Genomic DNA, 20,603 nt, shown 5'->3' on the forward strand with positions numbered 1-20,603 from the left:
AAAATAAATAAAAGTTTGTTTTCAAGAAGCACTTCTCATTCCTTTTCTAGTATCTACAGTCCAAGGACTTTTGACTTTGGAAAAAATAACATGCTTTTCATTTCCCATTTTCCCCTACTTTGTCTCATAGCCCTTCTGCATTAAAAAAAAAAAAAAAAAGTACTAACTTCTGCAAAATTAGATGGGCTTAGATATATTAAGCTTACCGAAAACTAGTAGCAGTCAGATATTCGAGTCAACTAAAATAACGACATTCACCATTCAAATCTGATCAGAGTTAAAGAAGCTATAATCTACTGAATTATAAAATAAAACAAAGTGACGATGAGTATCTGTTATTTCAAATGCAACAGCAACCCCTCTGGAGGTATCATCTACAGTATTGGCTAAAACAGACTGGCTCACCAACCCACTGGCATAAACACCAGGAGTTGCCAAACCTTCATTTAAGCCACACCTAAATCCAACACCAAAAATTTAAAACCAACCATTGTATGAAAAGTGAATTACTGCTTACCCCATCAAAAACTTGGAAATAAAATTGTTCTTTGACAGGAAAAAAAAAAAAGGAACGGATCACAGCAGAGGTTTACAAAATTTACTTTAAAGAAAGATTAGGCAATAAGAGGATTAAAAGATTTGACAATTCTAAAGGAAGATAACTGGAATTAGGAATTGGTCCAACAAAAGCAAAAGAGACCCAGGGAGTCAGATGTAGGCAGTATTACCCAGGTGGCAAATTTAGGGAGAGGGCATATGATGCACAGTCTATCCTCATAAAAGCAATGAATGCATCAAGCTAGATAGCAGCCTGATTACAGTAGCCACTAAAAACATCTAAGTAACTTCCCTGGCTCAGACTCTTGCTGAGCAAGCAAACTTCATACGAGAACTTGGCTCCCTCCTGTAGCCAGGCATGCTGATCACTGAACACAATTATCCTGCCCACTTGAGAGTTATTATTTCTCCTTATAAATTAGTAAACTGTATTTTGGTTTTCATATAGAAGTCTCTTGTGGTTCTGGTTAGTATAGGTCAATCCCATAATCCAATCACCTCTGAATTAGTGATCAAGATCCCTTTCAAGATCTACTAACTGAGAACCAGGACTTGGGAGGTCCCAGCATCCTCCCCAGCCAACAACAGACTCTGTACTCTTCCCTGTATCGTCCCATTAAATGGGATTCCTAGTTGCCCCAAACCCCCCAATATGTGAGTTCTCAAATCTTTGAGGGGGGGAAAAAAAAAAACACTGTTTATCCCAGTTTGAACCACAGGTTTATAAAAGAAAAGACACAGAAAGTAAAGAAATCAGTAAGCATACTCATGAGGCTTCTGGAGAACAAAAGAGAAACCAAGCACTGGTTTACAAGCAATGTTAGCCATTCGGAAAATCTCTGAATTTTGTTGGGAAACACCTTTTTTCTTTTACCATCTAACAAAAGAGACCATACACAAAGCCACACTTGCGCAATCAATCACAACATTAGCCCCCACTAAGAGCCCTGTAACAGAGGTGGAGACAATAAAGTGCTGATAATATCAAGCACCTGCAGCCTTCTTATTTTAAGCAATAGTACAGTAGTGAAGCCTGCAAGGGTGCTCTGAAGTCACTTTTAAAAACTGACCTGCTTCTGAATCCCAACTCTGTGAAGTTAGCCCCTCTCAGCCTCAGGTTTCTCACCTATAAAATGAACTATCACGAACATTAAATGAGATCTGTGCAAAATAGTACAAGGCTGAACTCTGAGCAAGCACTCAAAAAATCGGCTGCCACTGTGACTGAAGAACAAAGTGGTAACCAACAGACCTCACACTACGAATGGCTAGCCAAACGACATGCTCCTGGGGTACTCAACTAGCAGGTGTGAGCCCAGCATCACCCAGCCCGTGTGTGTGTAAATTCCATAAAATCAAGAGCCCTAACAAACCACCACAAGAAGAGCCATCATTACATCTTTGCAGAAACTAAGAGGCATGATCATTATTAAGGACTGGGTATGTCTGACCACACCACCACAAACATTTGCACAGGGAAGTATCGGTGAGGTTTTCTGATGGTCTCGGTACTCAGTGCACACTCCGACAGGTACTCTGTTCTCAAAAGGAATAAAATTATCAGGTAACTGCTTACAGGACTCAACACTGTCTGCCTCTCAGAGCAGAAATGAGGCTTCTTAAGGAGGAGCATTCACAGGGCGCACGCTACAGCCCTACAGGCATGCTCAGGTTTGATCATGTTATCTGGCAACGCAAACTTCCAACATAAGCTGAGTTTCCTCACTGGAATGTAACCAGTGCAGGAGTCAAATACCTGATGTTTTAAACAGGTGGTGAGGTACAGGACGCCGCCCCCAATTTTTTAATCTCTTAGTACATATTCCCATTACATTCTCATGGCGTTAAAAGAATTCGACATCAACTCAGAGAAAGGACCGCTCAGAACTGACTAAAATAAAGAAGTATAATTTGTAACCACGGACAGTCACAGGTTCTAGGCAGAGTTCTGATGTGCGAACATCATGTAATTTTCAGAAAGCCCTTCTCAAAATCTTAATGCCCTACCTTACCCATGCCCTTCAGACCATACAGGGTTGCAGCCATATCAAGGAAGACAGTACATCAAGTAGTGCTTTCATAATAAATACTATGAACTACACTCAGAAAAAGCTTTAACAAGAAACAGTTTAAATACAAAATTACATGTCAATATACTTTACAAGACTTTTTTTTTTTTTTTTAAGGGTATATCCATTCATTCACTGTTAGGATAATTCTTTTGGAAAGGGTAAAGAAAATATATATACATCAAGAGTCATGTTCATTCCTGAGAATATATCTCAACAACAACAAAAGACTGGAATTCAAAAGAAAAGGAAAAAAAAAAAAAAAAAAAACGAAAAAAAAAAAAAACACCTCTACATTCAAAGTACAAGACCAAAACAATCAGGAGCAAGGTAGCTGTGCTACCACAATGGAAGCTCACCCAAAACAGCCATAAAGACTCTAGGTAATGTTTACAGAATTAAAAGTAAAAGACAAAACTGCACAGGTAAAGACCCCTTCTCCTGGTGCACCCTTCCCTTCTGGATCAAGACTGGAAAGAAAAATAAAACCTGAAATCGGTGCTTGCTGGGGTGGTGACATTATGAATGACTTACTACAAAATCAACGTTTATGATGATTTAGAACTGATTTTCTAACAAATAAAAATTGAGATTACAGGGGTATGGAATTCACTACAAACAAGGCATTTTCTTTTAAGCATACACACTTCACTGCAACATAATCTCACAGTAACAAAAGTTAGTGGCAACTTTACGGAGGGCCCACACTGTATGTCTCAAGTATTTTTAAGCAAGCACATAACATCTAATCCACTTTGAAACCTGTACCCTAAATAAGGAATGTCGAACGAGTTCAATGGTGTTATCACAGCCAGTTACTCTTTTCAATAGACAATAAGTATAACGAAGGTGGTGTTTTCCTCTTCATTTTCCCTTCCAGTTTAAGGAGTAGGACCTTCTCAATTCACGCCTCCTGTTGATCTAGCTACTAATTAAGGAAGTGTCCTCCATTCTCTTTAAACTGTTGTTCAATACTTACACGTAAAGATCACTTTTCAGTGCTGAAACGTTTCTGACTGCTTCATTTCATTCAGATCACAAAAAAACTAAGCATCAACATCTGCTATAATTTTTTCACATCTCTCTACCAGGCAGATTCAAAACCTGGCACCTAGTAATTACTGCCTAAAACTGTCCATCTATGCGTCGAGATGCTTACCACTGAAAACTGATTTCCACATGAACGGTCTCTTAAGTAAGTGTCTCTTTTGGTTGAAATCTAATGTACTCCTTTTAAAAAAAGAGGGATTTTTTGCATGACTATAATCATGCAGTATATAAAATTAACAGGTTTTTTGAAAAATATTTTCCAGCTATTAAGCACTTTGCATAAGTAATGTCAATAGTTACACTGAATGTCCTTTAGAAACTCTTCCGCCCCTAAAGAAATGACACAAGCCACTGAGGCCTGGCCAATGAGAGAAAATTTGCTCTCTCCCACATCTGGAAAACCACTACTGCTCTTCTGGCTACTGAAAAATTTCAAAGCTTTCAGCATCTGAAGTACTGATGTCAAAAAGTAAAGTATTACTTGACTAGGCCCTGAAATGCACAGCCTGTAGAAGCCACTACTGGAAACAGAAGTAGTGAAAGACACTCTTCACCCTAAAAAGAAAAACCTATCAGGAATCAAAGTGACACAGCTACCAGGCCTTCATTTTAAGATAAGCACACTTACGGTGTGCTTCAGACTGTTGAACTTCACAACCTCCTACAGATGAAGAAAGGAGCACTAACCTGTGACAGGACTGGTCAGGACTCCCGTACGGAGTCCGTACAGAGCGAGAAGACAGTGGGAAGGACTCTCGAACAAGAGCAAAGACAGAAAGGAAAGCACATGGGCAGGTGCCCACCAAGAAGAAAGGCATCTGGCCAGCGACAGAGGGAAGCAGTAAGGACTAGCCCAACTAGCCCAACTAGTCCAGCGACCAGCGACACTCTAAGCCAACAAGCAGTAACAGGAAGGAACGTCATAAAAATTAAGTTCAGAAAATTAATCTGACATTCCTCCATAAAATGGGGGAAGGGGAAGGGGAAGTTAAATGGATGTCAGGAGGCAATAATTAGGCACGAAAGGGTAAGAGAGGGGACCTGTGGAAATCGGGCAAGGAAGATACAAACTGCCACGCAGATGCTTCTCTCGGCTTTCAAAGCATTAAAAAAATAATAATAATAATAACAACAACCAACAAACAAAAAAACCTATGTAATTTCAAAAGTGAGGATTCATAGCCCATTATGACAAGCAAGAATGAAGTCACTAAGTATACATAAGCCAGTCTATCACTGAAATTCTTTTAAGGAGAAGTCTATTCTGTAGAGTCGTGCAACAGAACCCAAGTATGTACGAATACGGCGTTCCAAGTTTAAGTTCACAAGTCCAATGGGTAAAGTTTTCAGGTTGTCCTGAAGATCCATGGTTGGTTGCTTCCTAGGGAACAGTACGAACAAAAAGACGAATCAAGCAGACAGAAGAATTTGGTAGCTCTTAAATTTTAGGACAACCACGAGTTAGTCAGAAGTGCATTCAGTTCTAGGGGCGCCTGGGTGGCTCAGTCGGTTAAGTGTCCAACTTCGGCTCAGGTCACAATCTCACGTTCCGTGAGTTCGAGCCCCGCGTCGGGCTCTGGGCTGATGGCTCAGATCCTGGAGCCTGCTTCCGGTTCTGTGTCTCCCTCTCTCTCTGCCCCTCCCCCGTTCATGCTCTGTCTCTCTCTGTCTCAAAATAAATAAATGTTAAAAAAAAATTAAAAAAAAAAAAAAGAAGTGCATTCAGTTCTTCAGCTGATGGCTGCCAAACTCCACAGTGTGAACTCTTCAAAGGAGCACAGCAGTTCCTTACCACACAAAGAGCACAATCACTGTTAACTTCATTCGTGAAATGAAAGAATACTTTCATAAAAAAATTCAGAGATACTGTTAGCACATCAATCTCCATGTTCTTTTGTGATAAATTACCCTGGGGCAAGCTCCACACTAATCCTTTCTCCACTGCACCCTCCCCACCTCCCAAATCCATTGAAAGTAAAATTCTTTACACCTTCCCCCTTCAAATTATTGGAACAGAACCAAACAAAACTTCTTTTCCCTGCTATCTTCATAAAACTTGACAGACTGACAGTAAACTGTGCTCAGAAAATGAAGAAATGTCCAAGGTGAACTAGGCTTTTCTGCAGGATAAAGGAACGGCATGTAAGGAAACAGGATTATATTATCTAGGTCAAACAAGGTCATTTGTTTTTGCACATGTATAAGCTACATGGTTTGTCCTATAACATAAGCATATACATGTTACACTAGGTCTAGACTTAATGATTATCTAGGTGATTTCCTGCAGTAATACCCAAGAGCCCAATGTGCAAAAGATAAGCCTCCAGATCACATAGGAAACCTGTTAAGTTCATGAATAAAACCATGAAAACATCTAGTTTGCTTCATGACCTACCCACCTCATATCCCCAAAGCAGGAAACAGCTCAACTAAGAGAAGAGAAAGAGTCCTTTGCCTCAAGATGGGAGCAAATACTTAAACCCACCCACATGCCCAGTCAGCCTCAGGGCATTTTTAATTATTAAATTGACAAGACAAAGATCTCAGTGTGCCAGATATGGACAAGTTCCCTTTTTCATGCACTCCAGGAGATGAAAATTTCATAGATATGGCTATTATGTATACCAGGAAGACCAATACGGAAAATAAATTCTTTCCTCTACATGCTTTGCTATAATGAGAATCACAGAGTGTATTAATTAATCAAGAAACAATGGATTAACTCTGGTTAATTCTGGTTCCTCATCAGTAAAGTAATAGTAAAGAAGAGAGAATTACACACAATATTGTTTAATACACACTCGAACAAGAAATATAACAAAAGTAATTCCTGTTTTCTAAATACAATTATGTCTGGTTGTGTATATGTAATGAGGGTATTTCCACGCCCCCGCAGATCACCCAGAGAAAGTGTCCCATTGATCGAGTTACAACTATATTAAACAAAAGACCCTTTATAATAAACCCCTTATATCGGATTCAACTTGGCTGATAACAGCATTGCTGATTTACTCTTCATCTTATGTACTACTCTTTGCAAAATAATCAAATAGTTTGAAAATGTAAAAATATGCAGAGAAGGATGAATGAATGGAGGCTTTTTTAGTTCTGGCAGTTCCTCATCCTCCCCCCTTCACAACCCCACATCCCTTAGGATAGAAAAGTAATCTGAATAAAGAATACAGGCAATAAATATTTACGGAATTGAACTAAGGTCCCGTGCGGGGAGGACAGTATCAACTTCTGGATAAAAGAGAAAATAAAGAGGAAGCCATGCTTAGGAAAAAAATATTTATTTTGTAAGACTCATTCAACACAGTATATGGGCAGATGCTATTTACAAAGTATGTTATTAAGCTGAAGCCCCTGCCCTGAACAAACTTATGTGCGGGGAAACAGAAAACATTTACACAAATCACTACATATGAAATAAATCAGAGCCATAAGAATGACACAAATAACTTGCTACTTGAATTCCTCTCCATAGATTCTGGTTGGTAAGAGCAAGAAAAGTTTTATAAAGAGGAGCTGATAAGTGAAGTTAAATAACAGACTCTGGACATGAAGAAACGAACAGCAGAAAAACCCAGTAAGATCTGGATTCACAGAGATGTGAATTCAAACAGCTGGTTCATGATCATGTTAACCTCTCAAATCCCTTTTTGCCTGGTCTATAAAAGGGCATCACAATATTGTAGGATCGCTGTGAAGACTGTAACGTATACAAAGTAGTTGGCATAGTACCTGGAAAATTATATACGGTAATGTGCTGCAGCTATTATTATTATTCCTGAGCCTACTGAAATAGAACTTATTTGGCATTCAAATCCACATCTTAATACTCATCACCTTAGCTGGAATCACTTGGCCTTAGGACTCATTTTCCTCATGTAAAAAAAAAAAAAAAAAAAATGGTATTAATATCTCCCAAAAATCTATTCAGAGATTCACATAAGCAATGAAATCAATGCCAAAGTATCTTGAAAAGTGTTAATGCATTACTGTAGCGATTTAGTTGGCCTGCCCTCAAATAAAGCACAGTGATGTGGATGAAAAGAATGAAAACATTTCAACCAATGGAGGATAAAGGGGGAGAAATTTAACAAACACAGACTAAGCAGTATGTGGATAAGCTACATCCTGCTGCAAAGGATATACAGTGGTAGGTCTATCTATTCTTCCCAATACAGGAGAGAAGGCAGATATTGGAACGAGTGAGGTTCCCAACAGGTCTCAAAGTGGTGGGACAGAATTGAGAACCAGGTTCCAAATGTCAGATGCACCCACATTCTCAAGGTTAGAAGACCCCTTTTTCTTTTTCTTTTTTTTTAATATAAAATGTATTGTCAAATTGGTTTCCATACAACACCCAGTGCTCATCCCAACAGGTGCCCTCCTCAATACAGAAGACCCCTTTTTCTATCTTGTTCTTCAAAACTCCCAGTCCCAAAACTATTACAAGATCTCAGGAACTTCCCCAAACAATACCTTAAAGAGGTCGCTTACTTCATCTCTAACCCATAGTCACTAACCTAAAACAGGAAAGCCATGAACTAAGATCTCATACCTCCAGGTCACTTGGTCGGCTAACTATGTATGTTTTCTCTTAAGGAAACATTCTAATAGCAAGATGCCAAAAATGCCCAACAACCAAATGGTATTAAGACAAGGCTAAAGGAACTAGGCAGTTTTGCCATTCCTGTCTGTACTCAAAAGCTATTATTTTGGGGGAAAAGGGATTCACTGAATTATTTGGTCAGATGTTTTTATATTAATACACCAAAGACTTTATTAATTCGTCTTCCTTCTGCAAGAAAGGGTGCGTGATTTTGCTGGCACACAATATATCTCCTTTCTAAATTCTGTCAATTTTGGAGTCAATCGAGTTATTCTTATGGGACTCGAATTGCAAGAAACTGCCAGTGTAAGGTAGCCGTTCTTGGGCTGTGAATCCTAAAAGTACTTTTAGCTACTCAAAAAAAAGCCTCCAGTTCTATGAGCCATTCTGTTTGCCACGATGGAAAGATGTAGAAAAGAATTTAACAGACTTGGTATCCACATTAGGCTTCCACTTGCCTTGATTTCAGAAATTGCCACTCATGAGCCCTTAGGAACAGATACGTCAACGCCTTAGACAACTGCAGACTGGTGAATGAGTCACTTAGAAAACCCAATGAAAAGTTACAGAACCTCTACATCACAAGGGGGAAGTCACTCTAAAAAGACATCTTTTAGATGCCCTCTGGCATATCCTAGAAAAAGGAGAACTATTCCTCTTTTCTATCTTTTTAAAGATATAGAAATAAGGGCAAACTCCAAAATCTTAGACTTGAAAGGGTCCTGGGAAACCAGTCAACATCTTTGTCTTACAGATGAAAAAAAGCCCAAGTCCAAAGAAGATGAACGTCTGAACCAAGGCTGGACTGTGGCTTCAGGGTTCTGGTCTAGAGCGTGCTCTATCCCACCAAGTTATACCTTTCTTTGGGTGAACCGTTCTTTAGCTCTCCAAATCACTACCAAATTCCTTCCTTTACTAGCCATTTTGCTAATTTTACACTTACAGATAGAATTCCTATATAATGTCCAATAAGAATCTGCAGCTATATTTTAGGGGTGCCTGGGTGGCTCAGTCACTTAAGCGACTTCGGATCAGGTCATGATCTCACGGCTCATGAGTTCAAGTCCCATATCGGGCTCTGTGCTAACAGTGCAGACCTGCTTTGGATCCTGTCTCCCTCTCTCTCTGCCCCTTCACAGCTTGTGTGCTTGCTCTCTCTCTCTCTCTCTCTCTCTCTCGCTCTCCTTCAAAAATAAACATTTAAAAACATTTTTAAGAAAAAAAAAAATATTGGGGCGCCTGGGTGGCTCAGTCGGTTGGGCGTCCGACTTCGGCCCAGGTCATGATCTCACGGTTCATGGGTTCGAGGCCCGCGTCAGGCTCTGTGCTGACAGCTCAGAGCCTGGAGCCTGCTTTGAATTCTGTGTCTCCCTCTCGCTCTGCCCCTTCCCTACTCACACTCTGTCACTCTCTGTCTCTCAAAAATAAACATTGGAAAAAAAAAAAAAAAAAGAATCTACAGCTGTATTTTAACCCTATCTCACCTTATTCTACTTTCAAGGAACATGACAGGATTCTCATTAGGACTCCACACACACAAGCACCTCCCAGATCTGCTTCCTCAGGTTTACAAACTTGTCTATGCTTCAGCTTTCTAAAACAAAGATGAAGGGCCACGTATCTAAATACATCCCATTTATTCCAGAAATAATCACTACTATCTCAACGTCCCTGAAAATGATCAAGTTTTCTGCACATAAAACAGTAAGGAATCTTACACAGAAAAAAAGTCCTCAGTTTTTAGAAAACCAATTATGCAAAAAAAAACAAGGTGCCTTTTCTATCAACAGCTCTCCCCTTGGCAAATCCATCCTTTTTTAAGACACAAAAAGTAGGAACACTGCTGTCCTCTTACAGGTGAAGCAAGTAAATTATACAAAATCAGAAACCAAACCAATGTAGAAACCAAGCCCAGTTACCCAAGGTTAGTGAGCCTTTCCTCAGTACTGCAAAGATCTACTCCTGAATACTCAACTAACAGCCTAAGCTTCTCATGTGTAAATTTAAGAAGCTGCTCCAATATGTGCCTTTCAGCTTTTCAGGACTATACCTTTAAGTTGAATGGAAATGACCGGCAAGGAGAGTAGATGACATATTTGAAAATAATTTGTGGCCTAACCCTAAGGCATTTATTTTACTATCGTCCTTTTTATGTTGATTTTCTAGAATAAGAGGTAGGTAAAGCACTTGTATTGTGATCCTTCAGCTAAGAACAACTGTACCTCGGACAGCCAACAAGGTCTGAGGTGATGGTTCAAGCAGCCACTTCTTAGCAAGAGTTCTAAGAAATGCTCTACATTTTGCAGAGCCTAGTGTTGGCTTTGACGGAAAAAATGTTAACAAGAGCCAAGAAGCATTAACTTTACTAGAGCTCAATTACTCTTGATGGAACCAATTCTCTCTCAATTCTAACGATTCATAACGTTCTTAACAGAAGGAACTAGGACTCCTTTTCGTTTACCAAAACGAGGTATCTATCATTTACTGTAATGAGGACTCACACAAGTGCAAGCGCGTGCACACACACACACACACACACACACACACACAAATACACACAAAATAAGTGAAACAAAAATACACTGTGCCTGGCTGAAAAATCAAAGCAATTTACTTGAAATTTTAGCGTATATAGGGGTAAAGACTACATTTATACACAGCCCCTCTCTTTCATTGCTTAAAGGGAAGGAAATTTAATGAGGTTAAACTAATTAGAAGCTGTAGCTTTATTTTATAATAAAAGCTTATTAATTCTTCGTTTCTCTTCTGCCAACTTCCCTTGTAACACTGCAGAAAACATTCTCCCACCTTGCACCTATCCAGACCCTAACTAAATAAACCAGAAAACAATTCCCAAGTCTTACACTCTTCCATTACAGTAATCACAAACTCTCCAAGCGATACTGACCACTCCCTTCTCTCTAAACCCGAAACATATATAGGCAACACTGGGCCTTCTTTCTGTTGTCAAGTGTACTCTCTGCTTCCTCAAGTAGCTAAAGAGCTCCTTGGGTACAGAAACCTCATTCTCTATACTTAGTCCGTCCACACCGTGCCTAGCCAGTGGGTTATGCTTTCAAAAACCAGGGGCACCTGGCTGGTAGAGCTTGCAACTCTTGATCTTGGGGTCATGAGTTTGAGCTCCACATTGAGGGCAGAGTCTACTTTTAAAAAACTACCTCAGTATCTGTATTTTGGGAGGAACATATATTAAGCATTTTTTTTAATCCTCCCCCAAAATATCAATTTTTATACAGCTTACTAAAATGAGATTTTCATTTACTCTAAGGGAACATGCTTTGAAGAGGAAGCCAGGTCAGAATCCCAGTTTCATCACTTACTAGATATGTGGCCCTGGGCAAATTAATTCATCTCTCTCAGCCTCTTTCTTTATCTGGATAAGAGATCCGTCCTGATAGAGTTACTGGTGAGACAAACTCCTTAGCACCTGTGTAATACATTGCCAGCAAACGGTAGTTATTATTACTCTCTGAATACGTAATGAGGAAAGAAGAAGAGTGACACCCCATAACTGCTGGAGTACATTTTGGTTATCTACATATGCCCACAACCAGGTGCGAGTATACAGATACCAAAAAACTACTATTTCCTAACACAAATAAGAAAGGTGAGGTTTGGAAGCCTTGGGTAGGGGGAAAGGTATTTTTGGAAGGAAAAAAACTATTCAAAAAATATTTTTGTCAGGGTGTCTGGGTGGCTGCCGGGTGAGCATCTGACTCTTGATTGTGGCTCAGGTTATGAACTCATGGGGTTCATGAGTACAAGCCCCACATCAGGTTCTGCACTGACAGTGTGGAGCCTGCTTGAAATTCTCTCTCTCTCTCCTCTCTCTCTCTCTCTCTCTCAAAATAAAAAAGTGTGTGCATTTGTGTGTGTGTCTGTGTGTGTGTGTAGTTTTGTCATTATTTAAATAAAATTCACTTTCTATTCGATTCTGTTCACTATTTCTTCAATTAAACAGACTTTAAGCCTTTAGAGATTATATAGTGTACACAACAGCAAAAGGCATTATTTTATTTTGTATAACTAATTTTAAAAACTGGCACTGATTTCTGGTGGAGTGGACCAGGCTAAAATCACAGGAGTGGGGAACAAGAGAAACACGGTTTTCCCATCTATACTTAATATCTGATTCATCTGTTTAACTTTCTGTTCAAATTTTGCTCCAAAAGCTGAGAAAAATCTCTTCCCCATTAACCACAGAGGATTTATTAATGTGCACTGTTTTAATATTAGGCAGGCACGGGAGACATAATGCCACCTATCTAACTTCTCTTAAAGCTCTAGGAGAAAAACCCATGAACAGGCCCAAAACCCATGAACCCAAGATGATAGGACACTGGAACTCTGATCACAGGATGACAAGGAAAAGTTGGAAACAAAATCTCAAAACACAGGAAGCAAGACCCTCAGAACCAAAACACCAGAAGAGTTTAACTAATGCCTAACCACAACGGCAGTCAATGAATGTTTGCTATACATCAGGAGAAGAATTACCTTAATCCTGAACCCTCAGAACCCAGCACAGTGCCTGGATCAAAGGATATTTGCTAAATCAAAGAACAAGTGTGTTTAATGAATGATATAAAAGAGAATCCAGAATACAGCTATTTTCCCTCCTTTAAAACATTAAAACAGATGTGGGAGCTTTTAAATATTAGATATGCAAAAAATAAAACAGAAGGAAAAAACCTAAGGTTAAGCTCCAGAACAAGAGAACCACAAGCAAATGCCCCCAGCTTGAGAACCTGTTACACCTTTGGCTCTTAATCCAAACTCTATGTTCTACCTTATCACCAATACATTCTAATTGTCAACGACAAGAATGGCCAGAAGTCAGCTGTGCTTTATACTCCCATTTCTTCTAGAATTACGGCAACCTTCCCTATCGATGTGTAGATGACAGGAATTTGTTTTTGCAAATTTTAAACATTATAAACAAACCAAACTTCTTGTTCCTGAATTCTATATATTCTGACTGACACCTCTACCCTCTGGAATCATTTCACCAGAAATCTAACAACTTCCTCTCCACAATGGAGCTCCAAACAACCTCCTCAACCTACTCTAAAAACAGGTTAGCAACATGTTCTGATCAGCAGCCAATCTAAGACCCCCTTCCGCTGCAAAAAGAACCTAGTGAGTGGAAAATGAGGCAAAAGTAAGGATATGTGATGCATATAAAATTATCTTGTGAAACTTTAAAGCCTCGACTTACAGCTGACTGGCTAATAGAACCATCAATAATTTGTGCTCATGTTTTGGTTGCTTTGTTTTATTTTTAAGACATTAGGCTAAGGTTAACGTTCTTCTTATAATGAAATCATTTTGGCAAAATTCTGCAATATCCCATTCCTATCATGAGGATGGCAACAAGGAAAAGCAAGCACATACTTCTGGAGACTAGATTCGGACACATTTGATGAAAGACAGCTCCAAACTTCCCTTAAAAACAGGCCCACTTTTCTGACACACCAGTTCACTTACCTCTCCCATCGCTCTTCCCTCCAGAGCAAGTGCTTGAAAATCATGATTCAGTTCATCCATAGAACGCACCTATCGTTCAAAATAGAGAAGGAAAAAGTTTCGAGTTAGCATCTTGAATTGTACGCTCACATTAAACACAACGGTTTACCTTCAGATACTGACAGAGACATAACAATAAGCAAGTGACTGAAATTAAACATTCACTTACCTTCAATCAGCAGGGTTCAGAGCCAATGACCCCTGTTTTCTCCCCTCCCATTCCTTTTTTTTCCACAACATGAAAAATACATAATCCAGAAAAAGCATATTCCATCAAATGAGCATTATGTTAGCTATTTTTCATACATTTTAAATGTATAAGACCAACATGCTGAAGGGCAATGACCTATGATTATGTGACCTGAACATGGCTCTGGACTCAAAAGCCACAGTGCTTGCCCCCAACTGTGACAAGCAAGTAGAAACAAGGGGACTCATTTGACCCAACCCAGTTATTTCTTGGATAAACCTCAGGGAAAGGCACTGCAAACTGTACAGTGGGGTGTCCGAACATTTCTCCATGTTGGAAGATCTCCGCAGAGGGGCTCTTGGGATCTCAACTCCAGGAGGAAAAAACAGCACTCATCACAAGAATCCCTTCAAACCTCACCTATCATTAAACTACTGCCCACATCGGAACAATCTTTTCAGGCTTCAATGAACTCCTATCTAAGGTCATTTCTACAAGATAAGGTTAAGATCAAGGAAGAAGTGTGCGATCGTTTATTCGAAACAGTAACCCAAAAAACCTTGTGTTGTCTAATATCCTGTAGGTCCTCTCAGTTATGAGCAGCAAGCCATCTCTGCTGCCTGAGGCCAGAGGACCGTCCCTTGTTTATTCACAAGGAAGGCTCTTCGACCGCTGGAGAAAGACAGCAGAGGGCCTGAAGCAGGACTCTCACAAACCCCTCATCTGACCATCACTACCTCCCAATGTCGGTGTACAATCGCCAGCAGTGGGTACACACAAAGGTCAGGCTGAGGTCAGGCTGAGGTCAGGCAGGCAGAGGGAAGAGTATGGAGAACACGGGCCAGAATACAGCTAGGAGAACCAACTCAAGGATTTTATTAACAGGGCTGCCTGTTTATCACCCAACAATCTTAACTTGACTGAACTGACACCACATAAAAATATAGTTACACCGCTGTTCTGAGTCACATATCTTCAAAACCCAGAGCTGATATACGCTACAAAATGACAATGTGTCACTAAGACAAAGCAGCTTTGGGATGCCTGCTAAAAATGGAAATTTATAAAATTCAAAATGAAGCTAAAATTCAGCCCAATGAGAACAAAGAGACATAGATAGAGACCAAGCTTTTTACTGTGGTTAAAATAGTTTCAAAGGGCCTGGAAACAAGCTGTGACCACATTACAAAGTGTTTCCATTATTTAGGTAAACACACTGAGTAAGCTTCTAAGCTATAGGTAGTAAAGATAAAGGTGGGGCCGTGGGGGGGAGGAGAGAATGAGGACAAGATGCTAACTGGAAAACTACAAATGTCAGATGAAATCATTTTGAACCTTCAGGCCAGAGTGAACATTTACGAAGCATGTAAATCAAATGCATAAAGCTCTGTATCTAGCTCTTTCTGTGGAATCCAATCATACATTTAACTAGAGCTAGGCATTTCTTGAAAATCCAATCTACAAATAGTTTTAACCAAGAATGTTGGAAATCCTATTTATATTTCCCAAGGAGGGAAATATAAAGAGAGTAGTAAGGCAAGGTACAGAACATGCAGTACACATATTTATGTCATCGTCACAACAACGTCACAGCGATTATTTCCATTTAAAAGATGAGAACACCGAACCTCTGAGAAATGCCCTTCCCAACTGTTGTTAAGAGGGCAGAGCCCTTAAATGGCACTGCCAGGATTCAAATCCGGGGCTTCCAACTCAAAATGCAACGTCCTTCCTAGGTGACCACGCTGCCTCCAAGGCAGCCACAGGAAGTTTCGCCCCCTCAGATAACAGTGCCTTCTGTTTCTGCCTGGGCTTTGAGGAGTGTGCTTTCTTGGAGTGTTTGCCTTTGCTTTCCACTGTCTCCTCCCCCGCACCTTCAAAGCCAGCCCACCCTGCCCTTGGAGCCATTTCCATTCCCTTCTATATGATCTATCTTCCCATCCATCACTCACTCACTCATTCATTCTCTCTCTCTCTCTCCCCCCTCCCCCTCCCCCCCTTTCCCTCTCTCTCTGTTCTTATTTGCTAGCTCTCTCAGCTCTTCTCTCTCCCTCTCTTCAGTTCCCTCTTCACCTCCTCCAGCCCTCCCTCTTTCCGGGTGTCTCCCTCTGTCCCCCCCCCCCCCACCCAGAGGATGAACCACTCTTCCTCCTACCTCTGCGCACTACCCTCCTAATTCCTGTGGGTCGTTCTCCTCACACAGGTGAGAAGGAGCCTCACTTTCCAAAGTTTGCCACGCTAGTCCAGAAACTCCATTATAAACCATTTGCCCACAGGTGACTAGACCAGACAAATCAAATCATTCTCACAAAAAAACGTTTTAACTAGTCAGGAACGTACTGTTTATAGTAGAAGCTATACCTGGTATGGTCATCGACACCAGGCAGACTCTCCACACAAATTCTTCCTAGGAAACAAAACTAATGATCAGAAGAAGATGCTCGGGAATCAAGAGAAATCAAAGAATGAAGAAATATTTTAGGCAGGTAACAAAGAAGCTCCTTCTGTCATAAAAGAGAAGAGCTGGCTGCAAATTATAATCGGAGTAAATTCTCCCATCAGGACAGAACAGTCTTTTCCAGTCCTGGTGCTCTACTTCTCCCTTCTCTAGATTTGAGTGCCGCATTAGTGTTAATTTCTAGCACGACTTACTAATTTCTTCTCCATTTTTGCTAAATGTCTAGAAGACGTCCTTCCTCTCACTAACTGCTCTTACCTATCTCCTTTGGTTTCACAAACCTATTTCCTGTTTTCCGTCTTTGGGCTACTTGCCAGTAACATGTAACTTTCTCATAACCATCCAGGACTTGCTCCACCACTGCCCCTCCCCATGAAGGCATCTGCCCGTCCCTTTACTGAAGACGCAAGCAAGAGAAGCACTTTAGTGCCTGACCCACGTCCATGTTCCTCTCTTCATCCCACCACAAATACCATCCATACACAGGTCCTATGCTTCTGAGTTTCCCTTCCATTTCCCAGTTCCCAGAACTTTCTTCCGTAACCTCAACACCTATCTCTCCTTCTAGCAGGGATCCTGTCCTAACTAGATCCTGTTGCCTAATTTGGCAAACTAAGTTGCATGTTTTACCACACAGAAGTTATAAAATAAAAACAAATAGACCCAGGATTACAGATCACACTTGGAAAATTAAAAATTAAGCGGAAGTATCACTTTACAAATCTCTTATCAAATTCTCTTTAAGATAATCACATGGAAAGGGTGCCTGCCCTTTCCATCACCCCTTGAGAAACCCCTACTTACCATACCCAACGGTCCACACACTTATCAGAATCATCAATGAATGATATACATGTCACTACTGCCTCATCTGTAAAACTGAGATAACACCAACTCTTTTACAAGTTTGTTGTAATAGTTAAATGAGACAAAATGCCCAATACTTAGGAGGCACTTATTCAACTGTACCCACCTCACAGGTTATTCTGTTTTAAGTAACTGAAATGTCTCCTTCACCCATTCATCCCTTCTTTCCCCACCCACCCCCCACACCCCCAGGGTTAAGGTTTTGGCCATGCCTTGTTGGGAGGGTGGGGTGGGTGTCTCTCCAGTTCAGCATTTCCATAATCAACGTATTAAAAGTACCTAGATCATGCAAACATCTAAATTACTTTCTAAAACTTAGCATCTCAAAGTACATCCATCTCTCTGTCTCAATTCCCAGCTAAATCATCAATTCAAAGAAACTTCAACACTAACTCTCCATCCTCATCCATTCAGAAACTTCCAAAAGGGGGAAAAAAAAAAAAAAAAACCACCATCGCTGGCTCAACCTCACGTTCTTTCAGTTCTCATTTTTTAAAACACTCAGTAAAACCACTTTATAAAATTCCTCCATTCCTGAACTTCCCATGCCACTATGGTCTCCTGATTCTCCTCCTACCTCACTATTCACATGTTTGACTCTTTTTGCCAACCAACATTGTAGTCAAAGGGGGTAAAAAAAAGAACAAACTCAGGCACAAAGACATCCAGATGTAAACAGTTCGTGATCCAAATATTTAATCAATTACAATTAATCCATTTTTCAAGCAGGTGTTGTTGAACATTATACCTCAAAGAATGGAATGAAGCAAATAATCATGGGAGACCACACAGTCCAGAACAAAAGCCCTAAGAAAGAAACAAGTTTTGACAGCGCTGTGGTCAGGTTCTTGGCCCTACTCTGCCAGCATTCCTCTTAACTGCCCAGTGTGTCTTTACAAAGAATGTCCCTCTACTTGAGCCAGCTTGACCAGTTCTCCGCTGCTTGTACAGAAGAACCAAACTCGGACACAAAGATATCACTGACTTGGTATTTATTAAATCACACTGGAAGTCTTTATTTTTTTTTTTAACGTTTATTTATTTTGAGAGAGAGAGACACAGCACAAGCGGGGGGGGCGAGGGATGGGGGGCAGAGGGAGAGAGGGAGAGAGAGAATCCCAAGCAGGCTCCGCACTGTCAACACAGAGCCCAATGGGGGGCTCAGTCTCTTGGACCGTAAGATCATGACTTCAGCCAAAATCAAGAGTCGGATGCTTAACCAACTGAGCCACCCAGGCACCCTAATATAGTATTTTAAAAAAGAGTAACTCAGAGCTATATGGTGCACTTAAAAAAATAAAATTCAACAAATCAATACTTTCTGAATATTCTCTGTAATGGACATGTTTCAAGACACCTGCTTAGAAAGGACAAGTTCATGATTCCTATCATCTCTGGCCTACTGCAGAGATGCCTTTTGCAGCACCTACTGCACAAGTATTCCCCTAAATGGCCAAATCCCTGGTACCTGGTAAGAAATGATAAACTGACCTAATCAGGTTCTTCTCTTACCATGTGAGCCTGACGGGTATGGAGAGATAAAATGAAGGTTCCTAAAGATCTGGCAGTTGGGGCTATCATTTCTGATTCAAGTATCAGCTGGTGAATAAGCAGAAGACAAGCAACGTAGAGAAAGAATGTGCTGGAAACAGAAAGCCACCTAGTGCCAAGGGGGCCCACGTTTACATTTCTACTCAGGGGTGGTCAGAGAGAATCCCTGGCATTCTTTCACTAAAGCCCTGAATTTTTGCTAGTTAAAACATATTTCTACACCTTGAGACTAAAATTGCCTTTACTAGAATATGTGCTTCCTCAACCACTGAATCTAAGTTGTCAGAGGAGCTTTTCTCCTCCACAACTACCTTTGTTCTCCTGGAGGATTTTCTGCACAGGCAAGCCTAGATCACGTTAGCTCTGTTTCACTAGCACAGATCCAGAACAATATAAGCAGGGGAGCTGGTGCCAAGAACCATTACAGGAAGGAGACACCAGTGAGAAAAAGCCAAGCAAAAGCAAGAGAAACTTGAGCAGTGCCTGGCTGGCTCAGATGGCAGAGCATGAGACTCCAGATCTCGGGGCTGGTCTGTTTGAGCCCCATGTTGGGCGTAGAGATTACTTAAAAAACTAAAACCCTAAAAAAAAAAGCAGGAGAAACTTGAGCGATAAAATATGGAAAGGGAACATGAGAATTAACTACTAAGTCTGTTCTACAGCAGCTCTTGTACCACTACGTATCAGTATCATAAACAATAACTGATACTTACTAAGCCTTACTTTGTGCCAGACCCTGTCCTATAAATACTTTGTATGTTTTAACAATCATAATTTGAAAATGCAGGTACTCTTACAAAAGCACCCACTTTGTAAGAAAAGCAAAAACTGATTACGGTCCTCAAATAAAATGTAAATAAATCAGCATCCTTCTTGGCGGGGTGGGGATGGGTGGCATTGACAAAAAAACCCACTCTTTCAGCCTAAGTGGCTGCAAACCCTACTACGTGATCTTACTCATGAAGGTTTCCATTCTTTTTCACTGTCAGTAACAACACTAAACACCAGCATTTGCTGAGTTTCAAGACACTGTACTACAAAAATAGATATTATTCCACTTTATACACAAGGAAACCAAGGTTTAGTGAAGTAATTTGTGCAAAGTCATATAGCAGATAGAGTGGAATTCAAATTTAAGTCTCTACCCTTTACTACCTTCTCTGTTCTCGTCAAAGTCACACAAAAGCACACCTGGGTTCAACAGTTGTTCCAGCAACTAATTACTACGTTATTTTGATACTGTCTTCTATGATACACAATGAGGAAAATGAAGTCACCACAGCCAGGATTAGACTGAACGTCCACTTCTTGTTTTTTAATTTTTTTAATGTTTATTTATTTTTGAGAGAGAGAGAGAGCGCGCGCGCATGAGTGGGGAAGGGGGCAGAAAGAGAGGGAGACACAGAATCCGAAGCAGGCTCCAGGCTCTGAGCTGTCAGCACAGAGCCTGACGTGGGGCTCAAATTCACAGAACCTGAGCTGAAGTCAGATGCTTAACCGACTGAGCCACCCAGGCACCCCCATCCACTTCTTTATTATCTATCATTAAACACTGCTACTACTTTTACTAATTAAGGTAAATATATTAGAATTACAGATTTCCTAATATGCTGGTGGCATTCTGCTAGGATGATTAACAGACCCACATAATAAACTACTATAACTAAGTTACCAAAACTGTTTTGCTACCAGACT

General features: G+C 40.4%; 1 protein-coding gene across 15 annotated transcripts in view; it reads right to left on the minus strand.

Moving 5' to 3' along the window:
* Positions 1-20,603, minus strand: part of PUM1 (pumilio RNA binding family member 1) — a 132,996-nt gene that overhangs the window by 78,763 nt on the left and 33,630 nt on the right. For 14 of the 15 annotated variants that reach the window (XM_042996221.1, XM_042996232.1, XM_042996231.1 and 11 more), the window contains one exon: positions 13,804-13,872. In XM_042996221.1, the coding sequence (XP_042852155.1) occupies positions 13,804-13,872 (69 nt within the window). Of the gene's footprint in view, positions 1-13,803; positions 13,873-16,393; positions 16,413-20,603 lie in introns of those variants that run through there. The other variant, XM_042996236.1, reaches the window with a different exon arrangement.

This window comes from Panthera tigris, chromosome C1 (assembly GCF_018350195.1).
Source record: "Panthera tigris isolate Pti1 chromosome C1, P.tigris_Pti1_mat1.1, whole genome shotgun sequence".
Taxonomy (NCBI): domain Eukaryota; kingdom Metazoa; phylum Chordata; class Mammalia; order Carnivora; family Felidae; genus Panthera; species Panthera tigris.